This window comes from Anser anser (genome assembly GCF_964211835.1).
Source record: "Anser anser genome assembly, chromosome: 2".
Taxonomy (NCBI): Eukaryota; Metazoa; Chordata; class Aves; order Anseriformes; family Anatidae; genus Anser; species Anser anser.
The window spans coordinates 98980251-99004745 of NC_139721.1; the positions used below are offsets into that span (position 1 = coordinate 98980251).

The 24495-nt window shown below is 40.3% G+C and overlaps 3 protein-coding genes across 4 annotated transcripts in view; 1 reads left to right on the forward strand and 2 right to left on the reverse strand.

Annotated features, from left to right (window-relative positions):
• Positions 1-10929, reverse strand: part of LOC310893336 (neuropeptide S receptor-like) — a 92533-nt gene extending 81604 nt beyond the window's left edge. Inside the window, exons 1-4 of the mRNA XM_083822141.1 lie at positions 10658-10929; positions 9721-9782; positions 9168-9322; positions 2161-7951 (exon numbers count right to left, since the gene is read on the reverse strand). Coding sequence (XP_083678267.1) covers positions 2161-2249 — 89 coding nt within the window. The 5' untranslated portion in view covers positions 2250-7951; positions 9168-9322; positions 9721-9782; positions 10658-10929. The remainder of the gene's footprint in view (positions 1-2160; positions 7952-9167; positions 9323-9720; positions 9783-10657) is intronic.
• LOC310893337 (FANCD2 opposite strand protein-like) lies at positions 1588-2162 on the forward strand (the record flags this gene model as incomplete). Its single annotated transcript, XM_083822142.1, is given in 2 exon segments — positions 1588-1763; positions 1765-2162. Coding segments are annotated over 2 exon segments (444 nt in total). The 3' UTR covers positions 2033-2162.
• Positions 10930-15259: 4330 nt separating the features above from the next.
• BMPER (BMP binding endothelial regulator) overlaps positions 15260-24495 on the reverse strand; it is a 150098-nt gene continuing 140862 nt past the window's right edge. For both annotated transcript variants that reach the window (XM_083822120.1, XM_083822119.1), the window contains 2 exons: positions 23254-23384; positions 15260-17184 (listed from right to left, as the gene is read on the reverse strand). In XM_083822120.1, coding sequence (XP_083678246.1) covers positions 17003-17184; positions 23254-23384 — 313 coding nt within the window. In that variant the 3' untranslated portion in view covers positions 15260-17002. The remainder of the gene's footprint in view (positions 17185-23253; positions 23385-24495) is intronic.

Below are 24495 nucleotides of genomic sequence, written 5' to 3' on the forward strand. Positions count from 1 at the left end.
GCGTATATTGTGAAGGAATTTAGCAGTTTAATAACAGGCAAAATTAAACCCTTTAAATCGTTATGCCTAAACACTTTGTGCATTTTGCTGTGAAAACTAGAGCACTGTGCTCTCAGTATGCGAGTTTAAAAAAAAAAAAAGTTTGATGTTTAGGGATTTTTTTAAACAAAAGATAATTCCCTTTAGAAAAACTGAGCATTTAATTTTGAAGATATTTGCTTTTGGAAGGAGTATGGCTGTTACAATGCTTTGCATATATTAATGCAAATCACAGATGCTAGAGTGAATTAAAAAAAAAAAAAAAAAAAACTATTCCCAGAGAAATTAATCCAAAATGAAAACTTATGCTGCACTAAGTTAAATGGGCCATGCTGGATCCTTCTTTGCTGATCACAAATAAAACAAACTGCAATTCCAGATTGTGAATTTCTTGTGTTCTTGTAACTGTGATGACTGTTTTGATATGTATTTTCTTTGGTATTTCTAAGGAACACTTGTTATATTTTCCACTGTACTTAATATGTATGCCTTCCAACCGTTTTGTATCAAATTGGAACCATTTATAAGGAATATTTTGTTTACAATGATAGGCAAGTCAGCCACGACTCGAAACACTAAGCTAACTACAGCGAAGTTCAGCAATTTACCACTGAGAAGTTTATTTTGTTATTCTGTGTGAGTTTAGTTGACACTCAAGGCAAGCTTTTTCTATTTCAGCCACCTTGCTGTTCATAGCATTCTTCAGCCCTCCTTGCTGGAGGCTTTTGACTGAAAATAAAATTGGTCTTATTGAAATGCTGTAACATTTCTCCGTCAGTACAGAAGCACTTAGGCAAAATTTGTCCATCTGTAAAACTCAACCTTTTCCCCCTCAAGGAGAAGCACATCCTGCAACTTGCATCGCGATATAGATTTGCAGTGACTCCAAGCTGAAGTAAAATGAAAACGTGCTGTAACAGGCAGATTTACAACTGTTGGTGAAAGCACTCCAGAACTAAAATTGCAAGTAAATTGTTTGTCTAGAAAGAAGCTCAGTCCTTTCCCCTGTGCAGCTCCTGCTTAAACTGAGAATTTCAAACCCCGATGACAGCAGAGACAGCTGGAAAATCGGACTGTTAGGACAGTAAATACATGGGAAATGGTATCCTATTGATTGAGGGAGGAGGCTGAATGTTATTTGGTGTACTCTGAATTTTTAAGACATTCACTGTGACTGAAAATTTGGGTAAAGAAGGCTTTGCTATTTTCTTAAAAGGGCCTTCAAATAAAGGTGTTTAAACTTAACATGATGGAGGGATTTTAAGCAAGCAGTGAGGAATTATTATCAGATCACGAGGTGAAGGTGAGTCTGGTAGTCATTTTTGACGGAGACCACAGCGCAACAGCGAGAGAAAATGAAGAGCTGTGGGGACAGGTGTGTGTGAGGGGGAACACACCAACCACCGTCCAGGGGAAGCGGCAGCGGTTCTGCGCAAAGGGACAGCGGCATGCGGGCAGGCCGCCGCCGGGCGCCCCCAGCCGGTCCCAGCTAACGGCCGCGGCTCTGCGGGCAGCCCCCGGCCCGAGCCCGGGCCCCGCGGGCGGCGGATGGCGGGCGGTTACCAGCTGTGGGCGCCCCGCTCGCCCCTGGACGAGGCGCTGCGCTGGCTGCGGGGCGCCCCGCCGCCCGCTCCGCAGGCCGCCGCCATTTCGGCGCACCCCTTCCGCGGGGCCTGCCTGCCGCCGCTGGCGGCGGCGGCGGGCGGGCTGCGGGGCCGCGCGGCGGCGGCCGCAGGCCGTGAGGCTGCGGGGCCTCGACGCCGTTTTCGGGCGGCCGGTGACGGCGCAGCCGCCGCGCTGGAGCGGCTCGCTGCGGGTGTCGGAGCGCTCGGCCTTCTGCCGGGTGGTGGCCCCGCGGCAGCCGGGGCCTGGCGGGCTGCGGGAGACCGAGGCCCGACTGGCCGCCGCCATGTGCCGCAGGATGCTGCGCGCCATCCTGTTGCTGTACGCCGCCTACAAGAAGTGTGCCTTCGCCCTGCAGCACTCGCGATGAGAGCCCTTGGCACGCTTGGCATCAGCCGGGGGGTGACCCGGGTCCGGCTTGGCTGGACGCTTCAGGGTGTTGGCTGCCTTGGAACCATACTGAAGCCTCACTGCACAGAGCATTCGATGAAACCTTACCTGTTGCGGCCAGTGCCTCGCTTGCCTGCCAGGATGGCACCCCAAGGAAAGCTGGCTGAAGAAGCACGGGGCTCAGAGTGCAACAGCATGAAGCTCGTGGACTCGGGCACCAGCTACGTCAAAGAGATGAAAACCTGCACGCCCCATCAGAGGTTATAGGGACGTGACTGCACCGTCTGCCTGTGTTTGTAGTCACGGCCTGATGAGTGCCAAGGAGGAGCGTGGTTCTGGCTTGCTGTGTTGCATGTAGTGTTCGCCATTCTGCTGGGAGAAAAGCCTGAAGTGAAATGTCTGCCAAACTGAGAAGCGCTGCTGCTTGAGATGTGGCTGTCTTTGCCAGACAGTCCTCAAAGAAAAGAGGTTTACACTCCTTTTATAGCTACGGGTACAAACTCCAAAACAGATCCCAACCTTAATACCTTCCAAGCCAAATCCGTTGTTTACTCATTTCTTGTCAACAAAGACCTCCACAAAACAAAACAAAAGTTACGGTTTAATCTGTTAATAAGTTTTACAGTTTCTCCCCCCTTGACCATTACTACTTTGTGAGAACTAACTGGTTTACAAAGAATTCAAATCGCCTTTTTATCATTCAGAGCAAAGTCTGTAGTTATTTACGGCTAGTGAAGGCAGTTCACATAAATACAGTCTTCAAAGTTACCCATGTGAATCTTTTTTCTTTTTTTTTTTTTTTTAGCTAATGGTATAAGTATCCTTAAAGCAAAATTCATGCCATAACAGTTTTCTAAAAATGCACTTTTGATCTACTCTGTTCAAACTTTCTTTACAATTAAATGTACAGGTGTGAAAATCTATGTAGATTGCTTACAGCTAATGAAAACAATTTGCAAAGAATGACTGCAGAGTTGCTACTTACCTTCAAAATAACCAAAACAATATTTTTACTTGTTTTAAATGCCATAAACAGTGTATATAGCTTTTTAGAAATGTACTATTGGCTTCTTAACAGTCCAAATAAAATTTGTTCTGATTTATTTCCTGCCAGTATAGGTAATTTATTACAAGTTCCATAAAGTATAGTTACAAACTATCACAAAAATTATAGCAGCCTATAGAGTTTCAGTTAATCTTGCCCATGCAATTACAGAGGGGAAAGCATTTATAATGCATTTGTAGTCAATATTTCACATCACCCTGATAATATAATCATTATTCATTCCAATATGGAGATGAACATTCGGGGTTGTCATAGCATTCAGTCATTGCTTGTAACAAACTTTAGAAATGTCTTGTCATGGATTCACCCCTAATTGTGAAAAGCTGGTTGTCCCATCTTTCAGTAGAGGCTGATTTGCTTTCTAGACTATCTGGAACAAGCTAACAAGTTAGAATAGATGAGTGTGGCTGCTGGGAAGTATCACAACACAAGAAGAACTCGTAGAATCTACTTGTTTACAACTGATAAGTTAATAAAGAGATCAGCCAAATCTGGGTCTGTGCTTTGCTTGTCCGTGGTAATAGCAGCCAGGCATTAGAAAGAAGTGCAAGCTTTGGAGCTGGATCTACAGTTCCTGTTTCTGATCCAGAGCTGCCTATTAAGACTGTGCAGAGTCAATCCTGCTGCAGTCTAAGCTGGATTTTCCCATTGAGTTCTCATCAGACCAGCATTCAGATCTGGCTCTGCTTTTTGGGCTAGTTTAAAGAGAAATTCATATCTGCTTACCTCTGAATGAATGCTTCTCCTAACCTAGGATATGTCAAGGGGAGTTGATACAGATCTACGGAAGTAATACTGATTTAAGCAAACAGGTTATTTGGCTAATAACTGTTTTTTCTAAAAAAAAAAAAAAAAAAAAAATGCACGAAGGGAAGGCCTTTTCTATTTAAAAATAAAGGTTTTAATGAGCACCCTGTTCACTGCCATACTGATAGATAATCATGAAGGAGAGGGTCTGGAAAAGTTTCTTCATAGTCTTTTCATAAAGCACTGGTGTAAAGCTGTCATCTCTACCTTACAGCAGACACAGTTCTGTAGCATTGACCTGAGGCTGAACTGTGAGCTACCTGGCAAGTCTTCCATGTTCATCCTCTCAAGCTGAGCCACAGCCATTAAACCCCAAATAGAAGGCCACAGCAGTGGTAGGTGATGAGAGACCATACAAAAGAAGGTGAGCATTAGGGCCTGTGAAAGGAAACCCTGTGCTTGCAAGGACTGCCGAGCTAGGTGTGGACCATCGGAGCTCCGTAAATGTTGTTCTTCTAATCACTTCTGATCATAGTGTGCTCCTGCAGGGAGAAGGTGATTGTTTCAACAGGTCAGGTGTATTTACGAGGTGTAGACAGTGCCCTAAAAGGTTTGCTGGTTTATAATGAAAGGAACTGAACAACTATGTCATGTTACACCAGCTGGTATGGCTTCTAGTATTGCTCTGAAACTACACCACAAATAAATTCCATAAACTTAGGCTACTGAGCATCCAGTCCAAACACCTGCTTTTTTTTCCTTAAGTGTTAATCCTTAAGCAATTAGGCACAACATGAAACTTTGTTTCTTAGAAATTTATTATGTAGGTCATGTTTGTTTGGCTGCAGTAAGGACTTACTGTTTTCGATACAGTAGTCTTGTTTATGTACAAAGACAGGGGAAAGTATGGCTTTTATAAACACAGTTGTGCATGGATAAAGTCTTCCTTCCAAGAAGCCCTGTGTACCACAAGCTTTTCTTATCCCCTTCCAGTCTCACTTTCACAATACCTTGTCCTGCTGTTTGCCTGCTTTTTGATTCCTTTCACACACAGCTTCAATGAAATCAATGCCCCCGCTCCATCTTTGCTGCCATTTCACTGTAGAGTTCCTGCTCAGACTTTAGTCATCCTGCTCCGTGCCTTGAGAAGGTGATTTCTGTTGATCCAATTGACAACAATAATAAAAAACAAGATGTGTAATTGCCTTTCTGTTCTCTCTGAATAACTGTGTGACACACCTGTCAGTTTCAGTGAGAGCTGAGCTTGGATGCAGACTGAATAGCAGCCACCCACAGCCTTGAAGGACACCTCAAGAGCCAGTTCAATGGTCAAAGTGGTTGATGTAAGAGTTTCTTTTTATACTATGTCTCCAAGCCAGCAGGCACTTATAGTTGTTTAACTTCACCAACGTAAGTCACTTTCATTCAGCTTGGTTGTTGCAGTTCACAGTGGTAGGGATAAACCCAAAGGTAAAGAAAATAACAACTCATACATCTTTAAATGATGTATCCCAATACCATCTGCTCCCAGGAACACCCTATTATCTCCAGCTCCAAGTTAGCCTGAAGCCAGGCAGGTTCCCATCTCACAGTGTGTGTCCTGCTTTCTCAGACATGCAAAGGAGACATAATTTAGACAACAAGCATTGCTGCAAGGTAGCTTAGTTTAACTTTCAACTTTTCATTATTTTTTCCCCTCCGTTGGAAACTGTGACACTGAATAAGCATCCCTTGATGGTGGCTTTCAGATTTCCCAAATCTGAAAATTTCAAAGCACAGGTTCTAACCAGCTACTGGTGCACACAGCAGTAAGGCTTGCTCCTTTCAGATTAATCAGGGCTTCACTCGGCGATCCTTCTAATGCTACTTCAGTCTCCCCATCCCTTAAAGCAGGTCTGTGGAGAACCAGGTCTGTGCTTCCGTTCAGCTTGCTGTAGGCTGTGGTAGGGACAGAAGTAGGCAGGAGGAATTTGGCTTGAGGTGAGAGTTATTACCTTGGGAAGACTCAAGGTAGAGAAACGCTATTATTCTCCACACCAGAAAGGGATATGCTGATTTTAGGGGGAAAGGAGAAATAACCTTCACCCTTAAAATGGACAATGAATCTTTTTATTACTGCTTTATGATCATAATGGATCTGCAACTTAAACCAGTCTGTTGCCCTGGATTGTTTCAACAAGTTCAAGATCAAACTTGGCTTTCTCAGTGTCAAGTGAGTTGAAATTAGAGGAGTATTGATTATTGCCTCAGCAGCGCTGTGGTCTGCTCACAGCAGCCTGTGGAGAATAGAAAGTTAAACAAAGGGAGAAAGTGGGCCAGCAGCTGCAGATGGTGGCTAAACTGACGCTTGCACACAGGCTCCAAACAACCTTGGCTGTAATTGCTTACTTCTAGAACCATCCTTAGGATCATTGAACAGAGGCTCCTTTAATTGTCTGCTTTTACAGTGGTTTCAGAGAGAATTTTGCCATTTCTGTTTGGCTACATCTCAGAAAAATTCACATCATTTCCCACTGCCTGTGAACAATCATGCCGTCATATGCCACAGAGATGCTAGCAGCAGCAGTCCTTCTTCAGCTCCAGAGCAAGAAACAAGGGACCCTTTGCACATATGGTCCTACTGGATCCTCAGCGTCTTTGCTGAATTGGTGGCAGGCTTTCCACTCGCATCTCAGGGGCTCTGAATCATTAATGGTCCAGTCACCTCTGCTCTCAAACCTGAACTCTGGCTTTGCTTAATCAGCAAAGCTGATGTTTTTTTCCCCCCCTATCTGGGCTAGTAGATATGATTCATAACATCTCATGGCACTGTGTGTTTTCAAAGTTAATCTGATCAGGCCCGTATTTCAAGTCACTCAGTTCTTGAATCCTAGTAAGTCTACTACAGATGTGAGACTCCTGCATCCAAGTCCAACTGGCAGGTCATCATGTGCATCCCCATGCAGATGTGGTGGAAAAGCATCCAATTCATATGTTCAGTTCCTTAAAGGAGTCTTAGCGCCAGCACTAGGCCTGCAGCTGCATCAGGCTGGCTTGCCTTTAAAAGTGCCACATGCAAGGATGAGGACAGATGATCTTAAGACGTATGGGTACCCCATCTTCTCTGCTCCTGGGGCTTCCAGAAATAGCTAATTGATTCCCTATTAGCGCTGAGACAAGTTTTGACCCTGAATTTGTGGCAGCTCTATAGTATGACCAGCTATTTTGCAGCCAAGTAGAGCATCTAAAAAACATTCAACTCTTTTCACATCAGTGCAAATCCAGAGATTTTAGGCCAATAATGTGGGTTTAAAAGGTCTTCTTAGTGAGTTTTATATGGCCATTCTGCAGTTCACAGTCTGCTGTAAGCTGACTAAGTGCCCTTCAGGTTAAGAAGAGATCAGACAATGTTGGGATTGATACACAACTAACTAGTAATGACTGGTGTACATGTTTGTATTTCTACTCTTAATGTAGATTATCAGCATTTGTGCACAGCTAATTTCCCTCTCCGTTGTGAGCCCTTTCATCAGAAAACAGAAAGATGCTTTTTTTTGTAATAAGAAATTGAACTTTTGGAAAAAGAAAAAGAGGCCTCAAAAAGAGTAAACCTTAGTTAAAACTTACTAAGCATGTCAGTAAATTCTCTTTAGCACCCTGACTCATTGCAAGCTGTTATATTATTCTCTTGGCTCAAGGTAGCTTATACTCATATGTAATGACAGCTGCCTTATTAGAGATACATCTTGAAGTTTTAACACTGCAGAACATAAATAGCACCTTGGAGTTGCAGAACCTTGCTTATCTTGCTAATGAGATACCAAGAGGAGAAACAATGACGCAAGTTCTGGGTTAGTCATGAGACAGGTGCCACCCACACTTGGAAAGGATTGCCCGCAGCCACAGCACAGGCTAATCTGTTGGTGCCAGCAGAGAAAACAAAACTAAATTATTTCACTGACGTGTATGAAGAAATACTCCCTCAGTGAGAAATCAGGAGCATCAGGCTGGGTCCCATCACAATTTTCTTCACTTTCTTTTGTCCATGTGACAAGTAGTACTTGGGAGCTTGGATCTTTCCCATTAGTTAAGTAAGCCTTGATGAGCCTGGAGGGAAAGAGCAACAATCAAGAGAAACAATCCTGCCATTTTGGAAGAATTGTTTTATCCCCATCCTTCATACGTTGTGTACATCGTGTGTATTGAAGTAAGTCAATCCTGTTGGGGGCTTTCCATTCAAATTGCTGCTTTTTCAATTAAAAAGACCACAAAGCATGATTAAAATTCAGATTGCTGGTCTTGGCTGTTTTCATACTTTGGCTTTAAAACATTTGTTAAGCACCATCTGCTGTACATTCAGAAAATAGCAACTAGAACTGCTCATCTCTTTCCAGCTTCTTAATAAAATTAAAGTTATTTAAATGCTGTCTACTATGAAATATAGTATGTCAGCTCCAGAATGTTTAAACTGCATTTATATAGTTCTCCAATTGCATTATCTATCTACAGTTAGAGATAGAACACAAGTTTCTCTTGGGAGAGGAACTGTATTACAGTTAACAACTGTATTTTGTAATAAACATCATGTCCTAGAATAGGACAGTGGAAGGAGTCAAGAAAATATCTATGTTAAGCCTGAATTCCAGGTGTACTAAATAAAAGAGGATGAATGCAGCCAGAGACAAAGCACTGTCTTTCAAGGACAAATTCAATGTGCAGTGACTGCAGGACTCAATGACAAAAACAAAAGCTACACATCAGTTGAAAATCCTAAATGGGCAATATTAGCTTTTCAATATTGTTTAATTATCAGATCAGTTATCACTAATACTCCCAGCCATCACAACTCTTTTGACAGTGAACTGCAGGCAATGGAGAAAAGAACTCCAATTATTAGACTGAACTGAGTGAAAAGCCTGAAAGGAGTAAATAAACCTGGAGAACATTTAAATGAAAAACAGCCACTAGACATTTTTTCCGTCAGCTTCTGTGTTTGGCCTTTCTTCCCTGCTTTTTAGCAGAAGACGTTCTCTCTGAGCAGGAAGGAAGGAGTGTCAGAAGCTGTTGCATTCAGAATGATTTGCACAAGAGCACGAAGGGAAAGATTGCAACCATGATGTGCAAGGCAAAGGCTGACCAAACAAAGCAGAGTTGGAGAAGCCTAACTCTCAGAAGTGCCCTGCTGGAGCAAATTCTGCTCCTTTCTTGTCCTTCACATCAATACTTAGTACAAACTAAGCAGGGAGTCCCGCAGCTATGCAGGGGACTACACAGCACCAGTAGTCCTATAATTTAAAATCAAGCAAGCTCCTAGATCTCTTACCTTCTGTGCTCTCCCCATCTCAATCCAGGAGAGAGAAGAGAGAAATCCACCAAAGAAGGTCATCTTTTCACTCAGCCCACAGCCAGGCCTGCTCTCAGCCCTGACCTTTTGGTTCATAAGTTACTTACTCATTCTAAAGTAGGGCAGGCTCCTCTCTGCAAGAAATAAAAATACTTCATAACTGTGAGGACTGATCTGGAGACCAATGAACATCAACAGAAGCCTTGCCCAAGTATGGATCAGTAGATTTCTAAGAAATTCATTGCTCCTAAAGTCAAAGTGATTTTGTAAGCCATTATCGTTTCTGTTCAACCAGAGGGAAAACAGAGGCAAGTAGCAGTAAAGGAACTTGGCTGAGTGATATTACATAAGCCAGTCATCACCAGAGCAAATGGTCCCAAATTACCAGTTCCCAAATCACAGGTGGAACCGCAGACAAACTCTCTGCATGGCTCTCCCCTCTTCCCTCCCCTCCCAGGAAGTTACAGTACTTAAGATTAGGTCTTAGAGAACACAGTCATTATGTGGAAGCTGTTGTTTTTCTGAGTCAGACCTTGCAAATCAGGACAGCTGTTTTCACTGATGGCTATGAAATTATCAGGCATCCATTTTTATCTGCATAAAGATAATAAATATTAAGTTTATAAGGGAATAAAGTCTTTGCAAGCATACTCATCACAATCCTACTCTTACAAAGTTATATTAGTACAACATTCTTGCAAAGAGGGTATAGACACTCAAAGAAAACATCTCAAAGTTGCCATTTTGCAGTTCTGGAAGATGCATTAAACTACATAATAATTTTAATTTCAAAAGGTATAAACCGAGATGTACCAAACTCAGAAATTTAGTAAAATCTTAAATAGATTTCTTAGTTCCATGAATGCACCTCAGGTGAAACCTTTTAAAAACTCAGCATGAGTAAGCAAAGCAATTCTAAGTATTAGAATGTAAACATTCTGCAGTGATGCTCTTGACATGACAGAACATTCTCCACAAATTCCATATGAAACATTTCAAGTAACCAGTCCAAACATTAATGGCTTCAAGCATTTAATATAACGTGATACACACTGAAATTTTCCCTGCAGCTTCTCCTCCCTTGATCGTTTGCAGGGTAACAGTTATAATGAACAAGAGGTCAAAAACAAAACAAAACATAATAATTAAAAATAAATAAATAAGTAAACCCTACCCCAACCAACAACAACAAAAAACCTATCCCCAATAAAAATAAACAAGCAAAAGAAAACCTTCTCTTTTGACAGAAGTATTATTCTATGGGTTCTAGGGTTATTCTTGATGCACATCTGTATGAAGAAACTCAGGACTGTACAACAAAGAGTGGGGTTCAAATACCCGTGTATTTACATCCCAAACATTCAGGTATCTAAGATAGAAGAAATAATTTCTTCCAAAACACTGCTTGTTTATTTCTCTCAGTTCAAGGCATTATGAAATCTTAGCTGTAAAACTGCAGTAGTACATACCTGCTTCTGGGTTTTGATCCACATCCTTTAGAATAAACAATCAATTTTTTTCTATAGGTTTTGAAAGCCACTTGATACGCATTAAGGAAGATGAATACTTGAATGAAATTAAAAAAAATGTTTTGAAATCCTCTTTTTTTCAACAGTTTCTATATTCACTCTTCCTTTTTCCTTATTAGTACTATTTAACATAATCTACAAAATAAGAATTCTTGCAGCAAAATATTTATACTGATTTGGGCCATAGATGATTATGTTCTAACACAGTGCTATCAGAGATTGATATTGAACTACAGCTAGAAGCAATTAGAAGCAATTAGAAATGTAATAATTGAAAGCAGCCACACCAGGATTGTGGATTACTTCCACAATAATAAAACTAGGGTGGTGATAGTATGATCTCAACCAGTTTAAAACTAGTATAGCTAGCAACAGTTAACTCACTGAAATTGTTCCCTCCTTTCAGCTGTGCAAAATGAAAAAGAAATCAAGTCGGGTATCTCTCTTTCTTTTAACAAAAGAAAGAAAGAAATGGGGTAGGAAATTAGAACATAAGAAATTAGGCATTGACATCAGAAATCAGTGGAAAAATAAAATAAAATAAAAAAACTTCAATCTTCTAAAGTCTCAATAAAAAAGTCTCCAAAAAGCACCGACTTCTATGATGTTCTAAGAGTAGATATCAGCATGAACATAAAACAGATCTATATATAGAAACGATGAAGAAAGATAAAATGTCATGCTACAAGGTTTAAGATTTTATCCTGCCAGATGCTGAACTCTCTGGCCCTGACCCAGCAAACCATTTAAGCATGTGGTTAGAAGTCAGCGTGCATGTTGCCCTGTTGAAACAAATGTGGTTATTTAAAGTTAGCACATAGTTATGTGCTTTGAAAGATTGGGTCATTAGAGTACCAACCACTTACTGCCAGAGTATAAGGCTAAATTACTGCTATGTACAGGTGGTTACTTAGCTGTCCATTATGAGGCTCACATACCACTCTCTGAAGCACACTTTGAAGCATTTCCTCACCAGTGGATAAGAAAAAAATGTGGGTCTTTGTGGGAAGGAAATTACTCCTTTCCCATCATTTCACTTTCATGTGCAAAACCAAATTACACTGATGCCCAGGTACAAGCATCACGTGGGGAAACGCATTCCACTATCAAAGACAATGGTAGTTATACAATGCTACCCACTGCATCCCATGTGCACTAACTCCATTAAATCCAACTTCCTCCTGTATGCAGGCCTAGTATAACTCATAATTTGCAATGAAAAGGGTAAAATCATGCAGATAACAAATGCCACATTTTGTTTTTAGCATTGTTTAGATTTTCTAAAATACTGCTTGATGCTGGGCAACATTGCTGCCTAGCAAAAACATTGTTGTTAAAAAGAAGAGTTGTGCCCTCTTAATATTGAATAGAACTTGTAATCCTATCTTAAAGCCAGGAGCAAGACTAGTTATAAAAGTGCATTTGTAGCCTTTGTTCTGACTGTTGTAGACTGGGAAATAGCTGTGTGCTCATTAAAGTATATGTCAAACCTCTCATATATGTCAAACCTGACATATATGTCAAACCTTCTCATGAAACCAAATCACATTTGTTATGCTCATGGAAGCAAGAGAACCATATTCTGCAGATGTTTGCCTGCCCAGGAAATAAGGTCCCTTTCCTTAACTGAGGTGACTTTTTCTACTGTGATTTAGGGGTTGTGAGTAAAAGTTAGAATAGAAACTCATAATTTTATTTTAATTATGGTTTTATATACCTGCCAAAATGTATCTGTTCTGTTCAGATCTCAACATGTGATTCCGCCATGGTTGGTTTGGCTTTTTAGTTTTGTTTTTGCTTGAGGAGTGCGGGCATACTTTGCCTTTGTCAGGGAACACGTTCACAGTTTGGTTCTTACCATGTAGAGAGAAAATACCCACATAGGAAAAAAAAACAAAAAACAAACACTAAAAATCATATTACTTCTTTTTCCCTTATTACTTGCCTCTAACCTTATTCTGCCATCCTTCCTGTTTATGTCCTCACGTTATTGTACCATCTTCATTCAAGCAAAGCACAGCACCTGGCCATTTCAGGAGTCAAGAGTTACCTTGCCTTCATAGGAGAACCCTATTCTGTTGTTACAGTCTCTGCTTGGTGCTCAGGTATCACAGTGATGATTGAACTAGAAATAGTAATATGTGTGACAACCTTTACATAGGGAGAGAAAGAATTCTGTAATGGCAGTGCAGTTAGGCTTTTGTTCTTAAACTCTGCAGTGGTTCTGCAAAGGTTTTTGTAACGAGGCAGAAATGTCTCTCTCACCACAGAGGTTACTAAAATGGTAAACATCAGGGATAGCAGCACAAGCATTTGATGAGCACATATAGCATAAAGTTCTTGTTTGTCAAATACTGAAATCTCGGCATAATGCCCCCTTAGTTGGGACTGTTCCTGAAATTCCTGAAACATCTCATCACTTCAGTCCCTAATTGTCTGCATCTCCTTCTCCACCCTGTCCATCCGCAAATGCATGGGCTATTATTCTTATATCTCTTATCTCTGGTGTTACCTTGTCCGCTGTTGATGAAGGGGAAAAAAAAATGTAACTCTAGGCTGTCGATCAGGATCAGCCCATCCTTTGCAAATGTCAGCTTCTGTCAGTAAGAAGCTAAGCAGTGTCACACTGTATTTGAATCCTATGTTCAAACAAAGCAGAGAAGCTCCTGATGAGAAGAAATTACTTCTTTAGGTCATCTACCAGAATCTATTTGTGTGATTTAAGGATAGGTTCACATTTGGGTAGGGTATAGGAATCTTTTTTTTTTTTTTTCTCCAAGTGCATAACTAACTCCATGGAAGAAAGGTGTTCTTGGAAGATGTAGGAGTACCTACAGGGTCTTGGGCTACAACTTAAATTGCTCTGCTTGGCTGTGGTTTGACTCCATGGTTTATAAACTTCAACATATATGATAAAAATAGACTCAGTTGAAAGTAAATGAGGGGGAAGTAAATGTATTCTACCTCCACATATGCCAACTGAAAGCTGACTTTGAAGTGACAGTGATATGGGAGATATGGAAAACCTGATCCAAAGCAGACCTAGGTAGATTGGTAAAATACCAGCTGACATTCCCCTCAGTGAGGTGTAGCATTTCAGAACAGTTTCAATCTACAAACGTAAAAAAAAAAGATGCATAAACACAAATGCTTCATTTCCCCACTGACGTACAGAGTGTTAAATGACTTGCCAGGGTTATGCAACCCTGCTTATGCGTAGCAGGTTAACAGCGAATCTATTGATCCAAGTCTTTCCTTGAGTCTATCCGATGGATTGCAACACTGCGACTCAGAGTTTCCTTTTGGATCCCTCCAGCTCTAGCATTTGGATTTCCAGCTCTAGCATCCTAGGGGTAATATTTCATGAGCCAAGACAGCAGAATTAGAAAGAATGCTGCACTAAGAAGGAAGATGGGCTGCAAACCAAACTCTCTGAGGCTGATGGTAATGTTGTTATTGATGTTATTGGGCTAGACTTTTGACTTTTGAATAGTCTGGAAAAAGAAGGGCAAACAGCAGAGAGGAGTGAGACAACCCTAACTGGAACTGATCTGGTCTGAATAGCTCAGTTGTAACCATACAATGAATAGCACAGGGTAGCCACAGATAAGGATATAAAACCCATGCAAAGTTGAAATGTGGGGGTAGTCTCTAGAAAAGCAGAACTCCTTTACTTTAGACTATACACAAGAACTGGGCAGATGATAGCTCCACCATGGCCTTGATAACTGCAGCATTTAGAGGAAAAATCTCTACAACACAGCTCTAGGGCACAATCAGACAGCTTAGAGGTAAAACCACTTTATTCCTCAGTCCACATCACTAAAGCAGGGGGCTGCCCTTAATTAGGCAGATGTAGAAAAGCTAAACTGAGGAATGAGTCATTTTGCAGTAACCTGTAGGTCAGGTTTCAAACTGAACCATTTTAGGACTTAAAAAATAAAGAACCCATCCTACAGACAATCTGTGTCACCTCTTCACCTGGCAGCAATTAAGCATTGCTTGAATGCAATCAGTGGCCTGAGGGAGCTGGAGGGCTCTCCCTTCACCTTTCACTCACCTTCATCTAACAGGAGAAGAAAAGAGAAGGACACCTCTATACACTGTTCATCTATGCAATTCACTGATTTATTTATTTATTTTATTTTGGAAACACAGTAAGTAATTAAAATCAATCAGTAATGAAAATCTATCCTAACCTAGAGCTGGGCAAATAACCTTTCTAATAGTTTAGATGCCATATCACAGCACTGAAAACTCACAGGCTGAAATGTTCTGTGGTATAACTGATGCTTTAGATTATTTTAATGACTGCTATTTCATGTTTTAACTCCATGGACCAATTGCAATTGTTCTAAATTTCAGCTTTGCTATTCAATTATCATATGAGCCGCATAAAACCCTCTCAGTTTCCTGCTCTGACAGGATCTGCACATTTGCAATTCTGCTTCCCAGCGCACTTGTGTATGTGGCTTTGAAACCTGCTCTGCCAGTAAAACTGAATTATTTGATTGTTCCGAGAAAATGAACACAAAAGGGACATAAAAAGAGCAAGCTGAGTTTATTCAAGATTTGGACAAACATCTGTGGAATGCTCCTGGCATTATTTGCCCAGCTCTTTTTAACACTGTGGTGGTACAGCATTTTAAACAGCGTGGTGCCTACGGTACCCATGCTCACTCAGCATCTTCCTCCAAGACAGGATCGCAGACAGGCTGTATAACCCAAAACATGTTGTACCCACACACTCACTGCAAACTCAGACCCTGTAAAGCTTCCTGGAGGGTGAAGAATTAAAGGGGAAAATTGTTCAAAGCATTACAATGTGCAATTTCAATGTAAGGCATAATGAAAGTAGCTGTGTGGGAGGATATTACTTCATTATAAACCTCAATCGGATGCCCGAAGATTTCTATCATCTCAAGAGAACATTCCATCAGGCTCTACAAGAGGTTTTCCAGTGGAAGAAAAATTGCTCTCTGCTCCCCCCCCCCCCCCCCCCCCTTCAGGCTTGAGAAAATTGTATGGCTTTTTTAACAGTTTCTAATGAAATCCCATATTACTGCTTCTCCCCTGGGAGACTTCAAAAGTCATGCAAACTTCACAGAGCCCATATGTTCGTAAACCTCAAGCAAAAGACCAGTAAGGAAATAAATTGCAGTTCTCCAATTAGCATCTGACATTCTATAATGTTTTTTTGAAAGGGAGAATTTGTCTTTTTTCTTAACCATGCTGATAGAATAAATGAGTTACTAAACCTAGCATTATTTCATGTTTTAAGGCACACTGAAATCAAAAACTCCAATTCACGGTGGAATACGAAACAAACCCAGCAATTTAGAACACGCTAAAGGGGATAAAACATGCATGAATATTTTCTTCAAGCTCCTTATTGTGTATTCACAGCTACTGCCAAGCACGACAACATAGACGGGGTATTAGGATATGAAATGGGAAGTGGTCAAATTTTCAAAGCAGGCTGCTGGGTGTCGAACACTTTTGAAAATCTGGCCCTTGACTCTTGGTGGCATTCCAGAAAGAAATCTCTCTCTGCTGGCACTTGGCCAATCAGCTTTGGAAATCCTTTTGCACAGTTATTTCAGTAAAGCATAAAAGCCGATCCCTAGCTTTCTCTGTGTGATTAAGCACTGTCACCAATCACTATGCAGCTCTAAGATACGCATTAAATATTCCTAGATAAATCCTCCATCCCCAGAGAAATGTGTTCCCTGTACAACTGTAAATCCAGGTTCTGTGTTGAAACTAATCCAGTCTGGCAATGCTGTGGCCCTAGAAAAGTTTCCTTGGAAACGACAAACTCATGCAATGGCAAAGTCAACCAATCTTTTCATGCCACTATATTATATTAAAAACACCTGGTTTATTTATACAATGACTTACAGATTAGGGTTTTAGAAATAATAATACATAAACTTTATAGCAAAAAATATACATATAATATTTCATCCTTCTGTGATATATAGAAATGATGTATATTTGTGTGTGTGTACATATATATAAATATATGGTTTGTAATTATGCTTAGGGCACTTGTGTATAGATATGTGTATCTACATACACACAGTATACATTTATTTATCTTTGTCGGTGCCATGTGTGTATACATAAACACACATAAATACACACACAGGACCATATTTACACTCTGTGAGTAGATGTGTACATTGCAGAATCTGCACACAAACAGCTGTAGTCCTTCACTGGCTGTGAGCATCAGGGGGGTCAGTGACACCCACGTTAGTGTCCGCTGAGAGAGAACAAATGTCATCGCTGTGGGCATAGGACTGGCTTGATGCATCTTCCTTTGTGAAGAACTAGATTTGCTGGACAGTGGCACCCTGCAATGCAGGGCTTGTTGCATGGTCCAATCTCATTCCAGTTGTCACATGTTTTGACACATCCTGGACCACAGGTATCATAAACTGCACCGTGTTTACACTGGGTTGCTGAAAGACAATCAAAAGGAACAGAAGATGGGTGTTACACAAAACCAGGTAAGGACATGCAAGGAAATTTACATATCTTGTTGACTGCTTTCTATTGCAAATATCAAAAGGTACATTTTGGTACTATGATCATCTAGAAGAAAAAGCTAATTGTAAAGAAGTTCCACTGCATGAAATGCAACATGACTTTACATGACAAATGTAAAGGTAGCAACATTCCTAACCAAAAAGGTATCAAGTTCCTAATAGTCTTGAACATTTTGAGAATTTTAACAAAACTGACAGTCTATAAACCTTTGTCAAAGTCCCTGTCTACAAGCAGATCTGTGCCTTGTATTTAATGACTAGCATTTTTTACTTACTTGTCTTTTATCAAAAATTCCTGAAACATTTACATGGACAGACAGTTATTACCAATTCCACTATTACAGAAAGAAAAGACAGTCATTCACCACAACAGGTTTTCTACTTCTAAGATTATACTTTCAATATTGCATATTGCAGCAAACCAAAACAATGTTGTTAATTCAGCAGCACCAGTTCTTTTATAAAAAAAAAAAAATCAATGATTTCTATCCTTTGTGCTATTTTATCAAGTGATCACTGAGAATGAGGATTCTCGTACTTGATGATTCCAGTATCTATTCAATGATTTATGTAGTTGGCAGTTCAATGGGTTTCCAACATAAAGACTACTGAGGGCTCAGCTAAAAGCACTATAAGCCCACCAGATCAATATTTAAACTCTTAACATTTTATATCCTGCCTTCTTAGTATGGACAATAATCCATGGTTCAATAGAAAATAAAAGCCTGTTACTCTTTCTAACAGCTGTGCTGATGGCAAAAACAAGTACTGATAAAATAGTTTATAGATGGTAACAGACTCTCAAGCATCCAGAAACATATCTTGCTATTTACAGAGAGGTGGCTGAATTATAAAAGGTTTCTTCCATTTTGAGAGAGATTGAAGGTGCAGATTTTGTTAAAAAAGAGTACTGTTAGGGACAGAAAGTACTGTTTTGTTGTGTGGACTAGCCTCAGAGTGTCACTACAGTGTTGCTGTTATTCATAAAGATAATATATGCAGAAATAAACTGATTAAAGCACTAAAGTCTTTAAGAGAGTTACAGGAACGATGGAAGTCTTAGTGCTAAGGCATCATAAATTTAAGGGGTTCTTCTACAGTAACAAAGTGATCTTCAAACCAGCATCAGCTTCTTGCAAGTTTTACTTCTTACACATTTTAAAGCATCTATGCAAATGCAAAAGCAGCACTGAAGAAGGAAGGAATTCTGGAAAGTTCTCAAGACACAGGTATTAAATGTGCAAACAAAAAACTGGCTAGTACAGCAGAAAACAACCCTGGAGTTACAGAGAATCAACATATAAATATTAGATAGATATTAGATATAAGGTAGATATTAGAAAATAATGTTTTCTAGCTCTAAGCATGAAAAAGCACTAGAACAAGCTACTTGAGCTCTGTGAGACATCTTTTATTGAACATCATTTTAGAATAAGTTGGGAAAATTATCTTTCAGAAATGTTTGAGATGATAGGCTTATCCTACATTTGAGGACTTTTTTTCAAGCTTTACATTTCTATCTTCCTCTGCATAACTTCTGTGCACACTGAAGAAGGGAATAAACAAAAGGAATAATTTAAATGAAATTTAAAAGGGAAATGGGAAATTTAGAGGGTGGAAAAAACATGCAAGCAATATTAAGCATACAGTAATACACTAGATTCACTACAAATTGCACTTACACAATGTGTTAAGAATAGAGATAGAATCCTTAGAGTGGAAAGAAAAACGTGCAGAGTTTCCAGGAGCTTTCAAACATATTAATATATTTTGCAAATGTATTAATTGTCTATAAAAGTAGATTGAGATGCTCAAAGCACAACATGAGTTATCTTAAAGAGGCTGTGACCTTAAGTTTTTAGCCTGTGTAGGTTTCATTCCACAAAGCTTTATGGCAGTAATAGCCAGCCCATTTATTCCACCTGAGCTCTGTTTGGTGCCTTAGCTGGTGGTTTTGAGGAAAGTTGGCTCAAGGTCTCCTTTCCACTTCCTCATGTCTGCCCCAGAGTAAATGAGAATATATTACAGGCTGCCTTCAGCAGCTGTGGTACCCATAAGTTCTCCCCAGCTCTACTCTACCACATAAGGATAGATGCCCTCTTGCATGTCCAGATACCTCCTTCTCCTTGAGATGATCCCATGGAGAAGACATGACGGCTTTAATTTCTGCTGTAGTCAGTCCGTAATGGGGCTATTAACTTACTGCCAAGGGAAAAATCAGAAAAGTACAATAGTTGCTGTTTAAGTTCCCCGGATGGTTTTTATTGTTGAGTGCTTCAGTTGTTAACATGTGGTGTGATTGATCCAGAACATTCCACTTCATCAACAGTTTAAAAAGTAAAAATAAAGACATTCTGCAGTAGGCTTCCCAGGGACTGCTGAAATGAATCAGTACCTTGTAAACATGGAAAACAGAAGTGATGCCTTTGCACCCATCTTTTGAGGCAAATTCCTCTCTTATAGAACTAAGTTCTGTTAGTAATAACTTAGTCCACTAGCAAAAAAAAAAAAAAAGCACAAAAGTTACTAATAATACCGCATTTTGCAACATTACCAGTCCCAACAGGATTTTTCCACTCTTCTTCTAGAACATGTGTTTGGCATGACAGATGTGAGCTTCCTCAGACCGCTTTCTGAGCTGGCGGGACGATAGCCAGCTCCAGTCCAGAAGCCATATAGTCACATAAACACAGCACTGTGCCTGAGCTAATAAACCCTGCCTAATAAGGCTATACAGTTTTCAGACCAGAGCTGGCTTATTCCAGCCAGTTTGGCACTTTCACAGAGAAGGCTTGTATCTGTCAGCACCCGTCTTTGTAGATGTAGCTGTAATTTTTTAGGAGGAATTTTTGTTCCCCAATATAAAAGTCAAAGTACCTAACATGGAACTGCTGAAGACTCCCCTTGTAGTATGATATCTGGTAAATCTGGTTCCACAGAAATTTCTGAGCTAGTATTTGTGCATCAGTGCATCATGCAGCTTCTTGTGCTGGTGTTGCACAGATTGGGCTTTCAAGGTGTTTTGAAGGACTTTCAAATTAGGTGTCACTTGTGGAGCTTGCAATTCACAAAATGTCCTTTTAACACAGAGCAGTAGAAGGCAATAAATCTGAGCACTGCTCTTATCATGATACAGTTCTGTTTATCCTTCAAACTTTCAGTTTTTAATAAGTTTCCACTGAGAAGTAGCCTTCCCCCCTTCTCATGCATATTCACAGAGAATTAGAAAGATTAAAGAAAACCAAGATATAGCAGGTAAAAAGAGTGACTTTGGCCAGAAAATTCCACAGCAGAGATGAGGGGACCCAGCAGAGAAGAGTGAAAATCAGATACAGGCTCATCTTCCTCTAGTTTGACTGGTCATCGTCTAGCCTGACTGATCATAAAGGGATGAAAGGAGAAAATTGTTCAGCTTTTATGAAGTTGTTGGAGCATGCCAGCACATCAATGCTACCATGTGCACTTTGCACTCTATTATATTCCCTATCTGCTTTTTCTGTGTAGGTATGTCCATGGCAGGGAGTTATTGACATCTGCCATCCTAGAGTCTTCTTTCCCTCAGTGACCTTAAAAATTCAGTGTTAAATTGCTATGGCCCAAGGCCTTTCACCATCCTCGGTTTACTTAATCACACTTTTAAAATCGCTTCTTTATCATTTCTTGGGCTTAAAATATATATATATGTTTTCTATCTCCTTTTCAAAGCCTCTTCCTTCCATTTCTATCCCTTCATTTCCCTCTCCATCATATTCTCTTATTTCTTCATTCTTTCTCCCTGACACTCCTGTTTTTGTTTGTTTGCCTTGTTAATACATCATATTTTTCGTATGTCCATCCTAACAAGTCTCACTCCTCATGCAAACCTGAATTCCTTTCCAAACCCTATCAGTTCCCATGCAGATCTCACCAACCATCCCTAGCCCTTTTCCCTACTCATTAGCTTCTTCTCTTCACCCCTCCTGTTAAATGATACTCCCTTTACTGAGACAGCCTCAAAGGACAACAAGCCTTGCGCTGTAGTATTTCGCAGAGGACTTAGAGGAGGATACATTGCTGCACTGAGGGGGAAGGAGGAGCATGTAGGGAACAGGACATATAATTCAGCCTTCTGAGCATCCTGTTTGGCTGGCTGTCCAGACAACACAAGCTTTCTAAAGATTATAAAAATGAGTTAAGTGTACAGCAGTCAGGGTAGAGGAGCTGGCAACCACACAAGATCTGGTTTTATAACACACAAAAGAATAATTAAAACCTGACTACACTATTAAGTATACTCCTTTTCCATCAGAACACAGCTCTTCCAAGTATCCCACCAGCTATGAAATGTCAAACAGGAAATGAAAGTCACAGAACACTAAGGTTTTATTACAGATATATTGTTTCATACCCAGAAACTTTTATCCATAATTAAGACACAATAATTGTAACTATGAGTTTTGGAAGAAAAAAGTAAGTTAAAGAATAAAATCTTGGTGCTGGCCACTGGTAGCATATGGACACGTTACAGATGCAGTGGATGCACTTTAATGCTTACCGTATAACTCACGATAGAAGATCGTGCTACTTATTTAACACTGTATGCTAAAGTGTTTTGAGGGTACTTGACCACGTACAGTTTATCTATATTTTCTGCTTAACAAGATTTCCCCTTCCCCTCTAGAAGTCTGAACTGAGGTTAAAAAACTCAGGTGGATTTAAGAACTTCTTTCATTAGCTTTAATGGAATATGTGTGTTTAAATTCCTTCATAATGTTCACTCAAGGACTTTTTTTTCCTTAGAAAATGTTCTTGCCCTTGGTAAAATGACAAAAAATGTGAAAAGAAGCCTCAATTAGTGAACTCGTGATATGCCAACAGTTGTATAAACTCCTTAAGGCAAGTACTGGAGTTTTTATTCATTTTATGGCATCTCGTATAGTGGGGTCTTGGTCTGAAGAGCTTTGGTCAAAAAAATAAAAATAAAAAAATTCAGGCTGCTTATTTCAGTTTCCTCATGGATCTGCTATTGGATCGATAAATTAAAATTGTATATGTTATTAGTGCTGATACCACATCCTTGAACAGTGCTTTCACTTACTGACACCGTGTTTGGATTGTTCTGTTCCTTCATAAGAAAAAAATAAGCCTTTTGGGAACAGTCAATCAAATGTAATTTGCTCTGTCACTCACCCATTCCTGCTATTGTGCCTACAACAGAAAAGGAAATTGAAGTTGAGAGAGTAGACCCTGAGCCACACACAATCACCAAAATAGACCACAGAGCAATAGCTCTTTGACCAGCACTGAGTATCTTCGTCTCGTTTTTTTCCAACTACTGTCAATGGCTTTACATAAATCTGAATACATTTCCAGGCAAACCGAGGCCCTTATAGAGTGTCCTAAATTAATGAGACCATCATCAGGGGAAATATTAATCTGCAATATTGCATTTTACTTCAAGTGACTATGACCACAGGCCACCGCTTCTCATGGAAACAATTACTCACAATTACTTGCAATTAATGCAGTCCTAATCACATGCAGAATTTGGTCCAAGAGCCAGAATTAATGCATGTCTGCATTTTGATATTCCCATTAAAGACATTCTTTTTCCCTTGTTGAACCTTCTGCAATCATATATATATTTTGTCTCAGGAAATACAACTGTGCTTTAACAGGAGGTCAAAGGAGTTTAAATATTATCTGCAATCAAATGTGGACATAACCTGAAAGAAAAAGGCATGCGCTTCTTCCAGAAAGTACATAAAATTATGCTAGCTAACATTAGAAGTGACAAGTTTTGTAACTAAATAAACATCTCTAGTATTTGATGATTCAGAATCGTTCCTGGTAAGGTCCCTCTCCATACCTCAGCACATAACTTCACTGCTGATGTAACTCCAGTTCTAGCCAGTTCATTTCTGATCCTCCTCCACCAGTAAAAGGATAAGAGCCTATTAACCTAAGCACCGGGTTACAAAGATGCCATCCTAAAATGCTTACCTGCACAGTGCTGCTCAGGTACCCACTGGACTTTCAACCCTTCTCGCTGACAGGCTCGGGCATAGGCCAGGAATGACTCACAATAGCAGTTTTTATGAACTGGACACTCGCACATGTCTGTCACACAGGACCTGCAGAACAAAGCCCCAGAACAAATAAGCAAGGAAAGATTTAGCAATTATCTCACCAAGGTTTGGAATCATTTACTCTCCAGTCACACAGAGTTTGATGCCACAGCAAATTATGCTAAGCAGCAAGAAACTTAAACACTCGCCGCTTTTCTGCTGCCAAACGTAACCTCACGTCTCTTTTTTGATGCGCTGTTCTAATGCAGAGAAGGCTTAAGAGCACCAAGGAGAGAACCACATGGGAACAGGGACGTGAGAATAAGAACCAAGAGGGGTCAGGCAGAGACGACCAAGACCACAGTGCTAGGAAGCAAACTCCAAAATGATTTGCACCAACACAAGATAAAGGCTTCTTTCCCATTCCTGGAAAGTTATAGTGTAATAATACTATTAATAACAAAGCAGCAGTGTTAAATGGGTGACTTCTGCAGGAAATGAGCACATGTCCTTCAATGCAAGGAATGAGAACTTCTCTCCAGGTCACCTCCAGCTTCCCCCCACTTTGAAGGCCCCAAAGCAGCTATTTGTTTATTTTCTCAGCAGCAACACTACTAAATGCCAGATTAAATGGAGACAGGCTGATGCAGCATAGCTGAGCAGTTCTTATGCTAGGATACCCCCCAGGCACTTGTTAATAGCACCATCTTCTTCCATCGCATAAGATGGAATCACCACAAAACATGGCAGGGAGCAAAGCTGCTAACATGGCCCTAAAAAATACTGCTATTGTGTTTGTCACCACTATATTTCAAGTTAGCTAATCCAAAATGTGTGCCCATTTGGCACAAATCTAAAGTACAACTGACAAGAGACAGCATATTTGCAGTTGACAGTTTCTGCATATGCAAAATGCTTAAACACTTCTGCAAACACAGAAATGCAAATTAAGAATTGCCAAGTATCTGCTGCTCCAAGTGAAGGGAGGGACAAGGTGTGAGGAAGACATACAGCCCATGTGAGGAAGACACAATCAGGGCCTCAGTTCCTCTGCTTTCCAGAGACGGCTCCATGCATGGACCTTGGGGGTCAATGGGCAAGAGTACCTTGCACCCTAGTGTCCTCTCCATTCCTGAATGATCAAGGCAACACTTGTGAGAGGCACAAGTCCTCCAGA